This window comes from Rutidosis leptorrhynchoides, chromosome 3 (genome assembly GCF_046630445.1).
Source record: "Rutidosis leptorrhynchoides isolate AG116_Rl617_1_P2 chromosome 3, CSIRO_AGI_Rlap_v1, whole genome shotgun sequence".
Lineage (NCBI taxonomy): Eukaryota > Viridiplantae > Streptophyta > Magnoliopsida > Asterales > Asteraceae > Rutidosis > Rutidosis leptorrhynchoides.
Window position 1 is genome coordinate 56,945,677 of NC_092335.1, and position 12,670 is coordinate 56,958,346.

At 38.6% G+C, this 12,670-nt stretch overlaps 1 protein-coding gene across 1 annotated transcript; it reads left to right on the top strand.

Moving 5' to 3' along the window:
• Positions 1-10,341: 10,341 nt before the first annotated feature.
• On the top strand, positions 10,342-12,000 carry LOC139896153 (ADP,ATP carrier protein 1, mitochondrial-like). Its single transcript, XM_071878737.1, has 3 exons — positions 10,342-10,860; positions 10,954-11,325; positions 11,431-12,000. The coding sequence occupies exons 1-3, from the start codon at positions 10,387-10,389 to the stop codon at positions 11,725-11,727; spliced, it is 1,143 nt and encodes a 380-aa protein (XP_071734838.1). The 5' UTR covers positions 10,342-10,386; the 3' UTR covers positions 11,728-12,000.
• The last annotated feature ends 670 nt before the right edge of the window (positions 12,001-12,670 follow it).

Genomic DNA, 12,670 nt, shown 5'->3' on the forward strand with positions numbered 1-12,670 from the left:
CGAGTTCGGTTGCGGGTGCGTTAAATTACCTAGACATGATAATTTAAAACGCGTATTAACGGGAGATGTTAAAAACATATAACGGAACTTAAATAGTTAAACGGAAAAGTAAATGGAAAAAGGCGGGATGTTACATTACCTACACCTTAAAAGAAATTTCGTCCCGAAATTTAAGTAGGCGTAGTAGTCGTTGTTTCTTCCTCAAGATCTTGGGTTTCCGAATTCACGAATAGATGAGGATACTTCCTTTGCATTTGATCTTGTCTTTCCCAAGTAAACTCGGGTCCCCTTTTGGCGTTCCAACGGACCTTAACAATCGGGATTCGGCTTTGTTTCAATGTCTTGACGGAGGTGTCCACAATTTCAACCGGTTCCTCCACAAAATGGAGTTTGTCATTAATAGTGAGTTCCTCGAGTGGGACGACGATATCGGGCTCGGCAAGACACTTCTTCAAGTTAGATACATGGAAAGTAGGATGAACGGAGCTTAGTTGAGGCGGAAGATCTAAACGATAAGCAACGGTTCCAATACGCTCCAAGATTTCGAAAGGACCAATATACCGCGGATTTAGCTTCCCGCGTTTCCCAAAACGGATTACACCCTTCCAAGGTGCGACTTTTAACATTACTCGGTCACCGATTTGAAATTCAAGATCGTTGCGTCGTTTGTCGGTATAGCTCTTTTGACGACTTCGGGCCGTCCTAAGCCTATCTCGGATTTGAACGATTTTCTCGGTGGTTTCGTGAATGAGTTCGGGTCCGGTGATTTGCACGTCGCCTACCTCGGCCCAACAAAGAGGTGAACGACATTTGCGGCCATATAGCGCTTCAAAAGGTGCGGCTTTAATACTCGCGTGATAACTATTGTTGTAAGAGAACTCGGCGAGAGGTAAGTGCTTGTCCCAAGCTTTTCCGAAATCAACCACGCAAGCTCGTAACATGTCCTCTAAGGTTTGAATTGTACGTTCGCTTTGTCCATCAGTTTGAGGATGATATGCGGTGCTCATGTCTAAACGCGTTCCCAACGCTTCTTGCAATGTACGCCAAAATCTAGAAACGAAACGGCCATCTCGGTCGGAGATAATCGATAATGGTACACCGTGTCGGGCTACGATCTCCTTAATGTAAAGTTGTGCAAGTTTCTCCATTTTGTCCGTTTCTTTCATGGCAAGGAAGTGTGCGGATTTGGTGAGACGGTCAACAATAACCCAAATGGTATCAAAACCGCCCGTCGTTTTTGGTAGCTTGGTGATAAAATCCATTGTTATCCTTTCCCACTTCCATTGCGGGATCTCGGGTTGTTGGAGTAATCCGGACGGTCTTTGGTGTTCGGCTTTGACTTTGGAACATGTCAAGCACTTGGAAACATAAGTAGCTACGTCCCTTTTGATGTTCGGCCACCAATATAGTTGTTTAAGGTCGTGGTACATCTTATTGGCACCGGGGTGAATCGAGTATCGTGACTTATGGGCTTCATCTAAAATAAGGCTTCGTAGATTCCCATAACTAGGCACCCAAATTCTTCCGGCGAAATATCGGAGTCCGGTTTCTTTAACTTCGAATCGAGAGGTGAGGACGTTCAAGTGTTCGAGAGAGATGTTTTCATCCTTGAGAGCCTCATCTTGGGCTACCCGAATTTGACTATTAAGGTTGGTGTGAATGGTGATGTTTAAAGCTCGGACACGGAGAGGCACCGCTCTTTCTTTTCGACTTAAGGCATCGGCTACTACATTTGCCTTCCCGGGATGGTAACGAAGCTCGCAATCGTAATCGTTTAAGGTTTCAATCCACCTTCGTTGTCTCATGTTTAGTTGCTTTTGATCGAATATGTGTTGAAGGCTTTTGTGATCGGTGAAGATAGTACTCTTGGTTCCATAAAGATAGTGTCTCCACATTTTAAGTGCAAAGACAACGGCTCCGAGTTCGAGATCATGTGTCGTATAGTTTCGTTCATGAATTTTGAGTTGTCGAGAAGCATAAGCAATGACTTTCGTTCGTTGCATCAATACACACCCAAAACCATGTTTTGAGGCATCGCAATATACAACAAAGTCATCATTGCCTTCGGGAAGTGACAAGATAGGAGCGGTGGTTAGCTTCGTTTTCAAGATTTGGAATGCGGATTCATGTTCGGTCGCCCAAATGAATTTCTTTCCCTTGTGAGTCAGTGCGGTTAGAGGACGTGCAACCAAAGAGAAATTTTCGATGAATCTACGATAGTACCCGGCGAGACCCAAGAATTGACGAATGTGAGTAGGGGTAGTAGGAGTCTCCCATTTGCTAATGGCTTCGATTTTTGTTGGATCGACTTTAATACCTTGGTCACTTACAACATGACCAAGAAATTGAACTTCCTTTAACCAAAATTCACACTTGGAGAATTTGGCATAGAGTCGTTCTTGTCTTAAAAGTTCAAGCACAAGTCGGAGGTGTTCCTCGTGTTCTTCTTCGCTTTTTGAATAGACTAAAATATCATCGATGAACACGATAACGAATTTGTCAAGATACGGTTTGCACACACGGTTCATAAGATCCATGAACACCGCTGGTGCGTTAGTGAGACCAAATGGCATTACAAGAAATTCATAACTACCATAACGAGTTCGGAAAGCGGTTTTGGAGACATCTTCCCCCTTAACCCTCAATTGATGATAACCCGAGCGGAGATCGATTTTCGAATATACACAAGACCCTTGTAGTTGATCAAAAAGGTCATCGATGCGAGGAAGAGGATATCGGTTCTTAACCGTCAATTTATTTAGTTCACGATAATCAATGCACATTCGTAGGGATCCGTCTTTCTTTTTAACAAACAAAATCGGAGCGCCCCAAGGTGAATGGCTAGGTTGGATAAAACCACGATCAAGTAGTTCTTGGATTTGACTTTGCAATTCTTGCATTTCAGATGGAGCGAGTCTATATGGTGCACGCGCTACGGGTGCGGCTCCTGGAATAAGATCGATTTGAAATTCAACCGGTCGATGAGGTGGAAGACCCGGTAATTCGTCGGGAAATACATCGGAATAGTCACTAACAATTGGTACATCATCGATGTGCTTCTCATCGGACTCGACTTTCTTAACGTGAGCAAGGATCGCAAAACAACCCTTACGGAGTAGTTTTCTAACTTTAATACTCGAAACGAGGTTGAGTCCGGTGCAACTCTTATCGCCATAGACGATCAAAGGTTCACCATTCTCGATAGGAATTCGGATTGCGTTAAGATCACAAAGAATGTGAGATTTCGTTTTGACTAACCAATTCATACCGATTATTACATCAAAGCTTCCTAGTTCCATGGGTATCAAGTCAATTTCAAATTCCTTACCCAAAATGTTCAAAGTACACCCCCGGTAATATGTGTCGGCACTTAAGAGTTTTCCGTCGGCCACTTCGATGGAATAAGTAGTATCTAAAGGGTGTGGTGGAGTGCAAAGGGTAGGAGCTAAAGTCTTGGACACAAAACATTTATCGGCACCCGAATCGAATAAGCAAGTAACATAAGAGTTGTTGAGAAGAAACATACCCGTGACTAGTTCATTGTCATCTCGGGCTTCCTCGGTGTTGATGTTAAAGGCTCGGCCTCGGTTGTTGGGGTTGGCTTTCTTTTTCGGGCATTCGTTCTTATAATGGCCCGTTTGGCCACATTCGTAACAAGTGACCGTTTTTGGAGGGTTGGGCCCCTTTCGAGCAACGGGGGCGACGCTTGTGCAATTGTTGGCCCTATGACCAACACCTTGGCAACGGTGACAAACTAGCTTGTTACATTCACCGTGATGATGCTTGTGGCATTTGTTGCAAAAAGGTAAGTTTCCGACATAACCCTTCTTGCCGTCGTTGTTGAAAGGCTTTTTGGTGAAGGTGTTGTTGTTGTAGTTGGTTGATGGAGTGGCTTCCCATTTCCTTTTGTTGCCACCCGACTTGTCCTCGGCCTTAGGAGCCGGTACTACGATTTCGTCAACCGTTTCAATTAGTTGGCGAGCCATGTTCATAGCGGCTTGATGAGTAGTGGGTTTGGATGACATCACCCCTTGTTTGATGCTTTTTGGAAGACCGAGCATGTAGAGCTCAATCCTTTGAGATTCGGGGTTAACAAGATTAGGACACATCAAGGATAGTTCGGCGAAGCGTTGATTATAAGCTTTAAGATCGTCTCCGACCGCTTTCAAAGCTCTTAGTTCTTCCTCAAGCTTTCGGGTTTCTTCGCGCGGAAAATATTCAACAATCATCTTTTCCTTTAGATCGGCCCAAGAGAGGGCATGAGCTTCATCGGTACCCACCGATTGAACATAGGTGTTCCACCAAGTGAGAGCAACACCGGAGAACGTGTGGGTGGAGTATTTGACCTTGTCTTGATCCCGACAACCGCTTATGCTAAAGACGGCCTCGGTTTGTTCAAACCAACGAGTAAGCACAACCGGTCCACCGGTTCCATCATAAGTGTGAGGTTTGCACCCCATGAAAGCTTTGTAGGAGCATCCCTCGTTTGAGTTACCGGCCCCATTGTTGTTGTTGTTGTTGTGGTTGTTGTTATTGTTATTGTTGTTGGAAGAGTGACCGGCCATGGCCGCATCTACGGCGGTAGCTATCATCCGTTCGAGAGCTTGTTCGGGAGTTTCATTGCGGCGTACACGACGAGGAGCCATTGTTCCTTCAAAACAAAAGAATACCGTTGGTTAGTATTCTAAATAATACTAACCGCGATATGGAATAAAGATAAAGAGAAAATTATCCTTGACTCGCCTTAGATTCTTTATGGCATAATGTCGGTATGTTCATATGAGTCACCGTAATATAATTTCCGGGAATTATATTACCCTAATTCATATGTGCATTCGACATTACATCATATAGTCAAGGTGGCGTGTCAATTAAATTATACAACGCAAGATTTAGATAGGATAAGAGTAGATATGAGTAAGAGAGTTTGAGTATAAATGCACAAATAGTCAAGTAATTCCTACGTCAAGTCTATATGCCGGTTGTAGTCTAGACTCACCAATGTACCCTATGACTCGGGGTTGACACCAATGAACTCTAAATCCCTACAACCAAAGCTCTGATACCAACTGTAGCGACCCCGACAAATCGTCAAGTGACGGCGTCGGCTACGTGGGTCCCATTACCTGATTATAAGTCTTTAAGATAACGTTTGACCGAAAAAGATGTCGCATACAATTCATAAAGGGTGTTCCAATGTTTACAAAAGTAATTCCCAAGACAAGTACATAACAAAAGTTATTATTCATATGAAACACGCGCGACATAGTTTAAAATAGCCAAAAAGACGCTCCACGTATGCAAGTATACTCGACATCCAATGCAAGTATCAAAAAGTATGTGCGGAAGCATGTATCACTTAAGTTCAAGGACCTGAGAAAAACATAGAGAATCTGTCAACGAAAACGTTGGTGAAATCATAGGTTTAAGTAAGTAAATGAGTAATAGTAAGTTGAACCACAAGATTTGCAACATCGATAAAGCCATAGTACATTCTAAAAGTTAATATTCACGAGCACCCAATTATCAAAGCTTAACGTTCCGTCCGTTGAATACCCCATCAATTAGTGCTAGAACAACACTGTTCCCGAAAATATATTTCATTCGTAAACGGTAGCGAACCGTTTGAATGAGGGTTTGTCAAACCCATATGGCCATATAACATAAGTTCTCGCTTACACCATCTGATGTAACTAATGATAATCGGATTGAGGATTTTCGTTCTAAACTCGTATGTAGAATGTTTGTTTTCCCGTTCTTGTGTTCACTTAGTTCAAAAGAATCGTTTATGTTTTCTCATCCCAAAAGTAAGTTTAAAAGAGTAAAAGTGGGGCTATGATCTCACCTTGTATGCACGAACCAAAAAGTACTTCAACAAGTAACGTGTGCAAAGAACAATGCTAGTCTTGACCTAAACAAATAGGTTGTATTAATAACGGTAAACACGATAGGTCAAAGATGTTCAATTAGTCCTATGGCTCGACACGACTCGATTAAGTAGCATGTGAAGCAAATTGTCAAGTTTCAAGCAAGATACAAGTATATAAACAAGTTAGGAAGGTTGCAAAAATCATTTGGTTAAGTTTGACAAAAAGTCAAACTTTGGTCGGTCAAAGTCAACGAAAAAGTCAACACGTTCGGGTCGTGTCCCGAACTATTTTTCTGAGGTTTTTAATCATGTATGAGCATGCTAGGACAAGTTACATGTGGATCGGAGGTGCGTAGCATAGCAAACATTATTCGAAAATTGACCAATTTGGACAGACCCAATCGGCGCGCCGCGCGGGGGGTATGGCGCGCCGCGCCACCCTGCTGCTTCAGCTATTTTTCTGCTTTTTAATTATGCACGAACCAAAACCAATTCTAACACAATTCTTGACCCGCAAACACTTATAACGCCTATCATACATCGTTGGAAAGGTAATTTGACGAGGAAAGCAACTAAACACATATCATCAATCAAACTTGCACTTATAACAACCAAAAATCGCATTTAATGTTCCATAATCAATGCATTCAAGTCAATATTGAAATTTAATGGTTCGGTAACCAAATTACATGAACGATATGCCGTTTCGTAGGTAATTAAGCATACAACACAACCTAACACTTACAATTTACATTCATGTCATTTAATGCATCAAAGATTCATTCTTAGTTCATGAAACCCCAACCAAAAATCACCAAATTTCATAATCAAGTTTAAGGGGTTTCCTTGGTCAATCTTTACATCATAATGAAGCTAGTAACACTAGGAACATGATTAAAACATGAAGTCTTAGCATCTAACAACATATGAACACTTAAAATTCAAGATTAAACATGTTAACTTTCCATATGAACTAGTTACTTCAAAATATCGAAATCAAGCATACAAATCACATAAACAAACTAAACTTGAGCCATAGACACTAATTAACAAACTTATAACTTAAAAATCTCAAGAACACAAAGATTAGTGATTTTAGAAAGTTACCCAAATTTGATGAGGTTGGTATGGAATCGAAGAGGAGATCACGAGGAGTTCAAATATGTAAACGGTTTGGAATGAATCCTTCTTGAATGATTTTAGATGATGATTTGCTTTTTGGAGAATTTGAGAAAAATGGAGAAGTATGAAAAGAAAAGAAGAAAGAAAATGAAAATGGGGAGGATAAGGGGGTTGACTAGTCAAAAGCTAGTCACCTCTTTGGCTTTGTGGCGGAACTAGTCCCTCGAGTTCGGTTGCGGGTGCGTTAAATTACCTAGACATGATAATTTAAAACGCGTATTAACGGGAGATGTTAAAAACATATAACGGAACTTAAATAGTTAAACGGAAAAGTAAATGGAAAAAGGCGGGATGTTACATTGGAGTTTTCTCTGCCGACGGTTTTTTATATATAAATATAATATATATATAATTAATATAATTAATTATATATTATATTATATTTATATACATAGTTAACTTGTAATTTTTAGTCCGTTGCGTCGAGCGTTAAGAGTTGACTCTGGTCCCGGTTCCGGATTTTCGAACGTCCTTGCGTACAATTTTATATTTTGTACTTTGCGTTTTGAATCTTGTACTCTTGTAATTTCGAGACGTTTCTTATCAATAATTGGAACCTTTTTGATTGTCTTTTGTACTTTTGAGCTTTTTGGTCGTTTGCGTCTTCAATTCGTCGAATCTGTCTTTTGTCTTCACCTTTTATTATTTAAACGAATATCACTTGTAAATAGAACAATTGCAACTAAAAGCTTGTCTTTCTTGAGGAATAATGCTATGAAATATATGTTCGTTTTTAGCATTATCAGTGCTCAATTTCGTAGAATATTTTGATAAACGTTTCTGGATGAAACAACTGAAATCTTGTGATCCACCTTTATATACAGATTATGCGAAACACTAAAACTATGAACTCACCAACCTTTGTGTTGACACTTGTTAGCATGTTTATTCTCATGTTCCTAGAAGTCTTTCGCTGTTTGCTTATATGTTAGACAAGCTATGTGCATGGAGTCTTACATGGCATATTTATCAAGGAAACGTTGCATTCACCAAATCATCACCATGTATCTTATTTTGACTGCATTGTCAATGGAAGTACTATTGTAAACTATTATTTACGGTGATTGTCTATATGTAGAAATCATCAGATGTCGAAAACCTTTGATTTAAATATTCATTTATGGTGTGCCTTTTCAAAAGAATGCAATGTTTACAAAACGTATCATATAGAGGTCAAATACCTCGCAATGAAATCGATGAATGACGTGTTCGTCCATATGAATTTGGAGCGATCGTCACACTGTTCCATGAACTATGAATCTTCATGTCTTATGGCCACTCAACCTCGTAAGCTGGGTTGTTGGTAGACTTACATTCGGCCACCCTGCCGGAATCGACATGATTCCGGTGTGGGTTATCCACGACTATTGTCGTAGGTTCGAATCTCGTTGGTCCTTAAACCCTATTATTGCACTCAAGCGTAGGCTCATCCTGACCCCGTAAAAATATGTTTGATCAATTGGCACCATCCGTGGAACTCATTATAGAACAACTACATTGGAATAGTCATTTTTCACGTTTATTACACGTTTTTTCCTTAAATTTTGTAAAGCTTTTATGTACGTTAACAATAGCGGTAAGAGCTGTTTTTAGTAAATCCTTATTATTATATATTATACTTTTTGTTAACTTTTATTTTATTCTTTACATACGGAGTATTACATATCTTTTATTTTATATATCCATCCATTAAAAGAATATATGAAAGAATTTTACTTTTAGATTTTTGTCTATTTATGAATAAAAATGTACAATTAAGTTAGAATAATATAAAAGAAAAATAATGGACGACAAATATGGTATGTAAGAGATAAAAATAATTTTGTTTATTTTTAGAGATTTTGATAATGCCATCATTTAGGAATTTAGGAATGTCATTAATGTACTTTAAAGGATTGTAATTATGATTAACATTGACTTTATTGACTTTATGAGTTAGTTACAAAATTTTGTTAACGATAATGTTAAGGCTTTCGTTAATAAATTTCTATCTATTTTTAAAGAAAAAAGAAAGCAAAATGATTCATTTCATAATTCATAATTAATATCCGTTTTATTTATTCTTTCGAGAAATACAATCCTCGTAACTAATCTGTAACCGTCCATTTTCTTATCCCGTCTAATCGTAAAAAACACGCACCCATTATCCTACACCCGCGTCGCACAGGAACACATACTCCGGTCCCAATATATAGGTTGAGCATTTCTCGGCTAAATACCCTATTTCCGCCGATTTCATTTTTCCTCCTCCCAAAAGCAGAGGTACGCTACTTTTTTTCTAATCAAACTATTTATTTTACATTTTTACTACTTAAATCTGTTACAGTTAATTTGAATCTGTATTCTTTGCCAGATCAACGATTTTAAGTTTACTATTTGCATAATATTTTCGTTTTACTGTAGATCTGTAACTTTAGTTTGACATTTCGTTGTTTTTGTTAGATCTCTAATTTTTTAATTTTTGATGCAGTTCTAAGACATTTCATCTTTGATTTTTGCGTTTATAACTCTTATTTTTGCTGGATCTGTGTTTATTTCTTAATTTTAAAATATATACGGAGTAATTTTCAGTTTGATCTGTATATGCGCTAGCTAGTAACTACTCATCATGCTTATGGAAGCAGAGGAGAATAATAGATAGAATTTTAGTTTGTTTGATTTTACTTGAATCCAAACGTGTATAACTAAATAACAATATATAATGTATGTATATATGAAATGTTAAAGGTTGAGTTAAATTGATCGAGACTTGGTGTGTTAGGTAAGATTGAAAGAATAGCGTTGGACCGAAATTGTAGGCTTAATGTTGTGTGTTCATTCATAAGGTGTTTAGATAAGTAGGGGTATATTTCTGAAGCTTAATCACTAAAATTTGACCTTAATCACCAATGGATTTTGACTGAACCCCTTATTTTTACTTGATGGTATTGATTTGGTAGCGTGTTTTCTGTTAGTTAGGTTTGAAAACTTATGTTTTATAGTTTTTTCATGGAGTTCTTTATCAAGTTTAGACCCATAGATACACTAACATAAACTGTGATTTTACTGATTGATTCTTACGATGCGTCTGGTTTGCGGAATGTTTTTGATGAAATAGGAATTCATCAAAATAAATGTAATTCCAAGGAATCTGAATTCTCTTGAAAAATTCATATGTAAACCAAGAACTTGAATTCAGATTCCAATTTTGTTGAATTCTGCGAACCAAACGCATCCTTATTTTCTGCATTATTTGTGTTTGACATCCGGACTATCTAATAATTCTTCTGAATTTGTTTTCCTATATCCTTGCATGACTGTGTTTTATATATTGTAGGAAGATCGTTTGGAACAAAATGGCTGATCAGAATCATCATTTAGCTGCTACAAGGAGAGTAGGCACTCAACTACACCTTTCTCAATATTCTCAAGCTCAGTACGGTGCCTTGAACCGACCCGCTGCAACCCAGAGGCAATTCACATATGGAAGTTACTCAAATTCAGGGTTCAATTATGCAATGACACGATCTTTAGTGACTGCAAATGCTTCTCCTGTGTTTGTTCAAGCACCATCAGAGAAAGGACCTTATGGGTTTGCCATTGACTTTCTTATGGGCGGTGTTTCAGCCGCTGTCTCAAAAACCGCTGCTGCTCCAATTGAGCGTATTAAGCTTTTGATCCAGAACCAAGATGAGATGCTCAAGAGTGGCCGTCTTCAACAACCATACAAGGGTATTGGTGACTGTTTCAAAAGAACAATTGCCGATGAAGGAATTGTGGCTTTGTGGAGAGGAAACACAGCTAATGTTATCCGTTACTTTCCTACTCAGGTTCGTTTGTTACCTTCCTTATACAACACATATTAATTGATGAATCATTATATGATGTGTGTGTATAATACATTTTTTATCCTCCTTTTCCAGGCACTTAACTTTGCATTCAAGGATTACTTCAAGAGTTTGTTCAGCTTTAAGAAAGGGAAAGATCCATACTGGAAAGTGTTTGGTGGTAACATAGCCTCTGGTGGTTTTGCTGGTACATCGTCCCTACTTTTTGTATTCTCACTGGATTATGCTAGAACTCGTTTGGCTAATGATGCCAAGGCGGCAAAGAAGGGTGGAGAGAGGCAGTTTAATGGTCTAATTGATGTGTACAAGAAGACATATGCGTCAGATGGTATTGCTGGATTATACCGTGGGTTCAACCTATCTGCTGTTGGTATCTTTGTGTACCGTGGTTTGTATTTTGGACTCTACGACTCCCTAAAACCAATTCTTCTCACTGGAAAATTGGAGGTTGGTACATATTTTAAGATTTCTTTTTTATAATGATAATGATTGCCGTTGAAGTTGTTTTTCTTTTTTAAATACTGAGTCAAGGTTTAAATGACGGAATTTCAGGATAGTTTCTTTGCTAGTTTTGCTCTGGGTTGGCTCATTACAAACGGTGCTGGACTTGCCTCATACCCAATTGACACTGTGCGAAGAAGAATGATGATGACATCAGGTGAAGCGGTCAAGTACAAGAACTCATTGGACGCATTTAGCCAAATTGTGAAGAAAGAAGGGGTCAAGTCATTGTTCAAGGGTGGAGGTGCTAACATCCTTAGAGCTGTGGCTGGGGCTGGTGTTCTTGCTGGTTACGATAAGCTTCAGGTTATCGTTTTCGGAAAGAAATACGGATCTGGCGGAGGCTAAGACTAACTAATGGAAACCGAGATGTGTTGGTCTTTAGTTTTGGTTTTATTTATTTATGAGTCTGGCATTATCCATACGATGGATGAATATTATTTTTGCACGATATATTATGATAGATGATGGTGATAAAATCTTTTGGGAAACTTAATAACTGTAGTAGGATTTAAGTGTCCTACAGTACTCTGTTGAATTTTGAATGCGTGTTGCATTAATATGAGTTCTTTTCTGCTTTGTATACTCTTGTTTGACTTCTTTTTACCAAAAGATTTGTCAAAGCTGCTGTTACTTTAGATATGGTTTGAATGGAGTTTTTTATTTTTATTATGGTATTCTGAATTCTAATGCCTTGTCGGTTTCTTTGTTATAATAGTTTGGGTTATTTTTTGCCAAAAACAAGAACTGTTTATGTTTTGTTTTTTCCTCAAAAAACGATTTGTTCTAATAAGCTGTTAGATGGAAATGAATGTTGAACGTTCTTAATGTAAGTAATAATGTTTGAATAATATGTAATGTATGTTCAAGGCAGGTGTTTCTTGAATTTTGTTTGTCATAGTTGCAACTGCAAGTTTGAATTTCAATTATACTTTCCTTTTCTTCAATAACTTGTTGAGTCGATAACATATTTCACACCTTTGCCATACACTTTATCTCCTTCATACACTACTCGGGTGAGACTAAGTAATGTTATTGTACTGGGATTATCACCAAAATGCCCTTTTTTTTAAGCTTGTTGACTGACAGCCCTAAAAAAAAAAAAGTTTGACAATTTGCCCTCGCAAGGCGCAAGACACCTTGCGTCCTTGCGACCTTGCGTCTTTGCGTCTTTGCGACCTTGCGACGTTGCGACCTTGCGTGTTTCAGTAAAAGAACTAGTTAAATGATCAGTTTGCGTTCACTGTTCCCACACACATACGCAAACTCCTCTCTGGTGCCCTTTCGCTCG

Excerpts from the sequence above, each read along its gene's own strand:
- LOC139896153 (XM_071878737.1), top strand. The coding sequence starts at position 10,387 with ATGGCTGATCAGAATCATCATTTAGCTGCTACAAGGAGAGTAGGCACT. Across the intron at positions 10,861-10,953 it reads TCCGTTACTTTCCTACTCAG|GCACTTAACTTTGCATTCAA; the intron begins GTTCGTTTGTTA and ends CTCCTTTTCCAG. Across the intron at positions 11,326-11,430 it reads TTCTCACTGGAAAATTGGAG|GATAGTTTCTTTGCTAGTTT; the intron begins GTTGGTACATAT and ends ACGGAATTTCAG.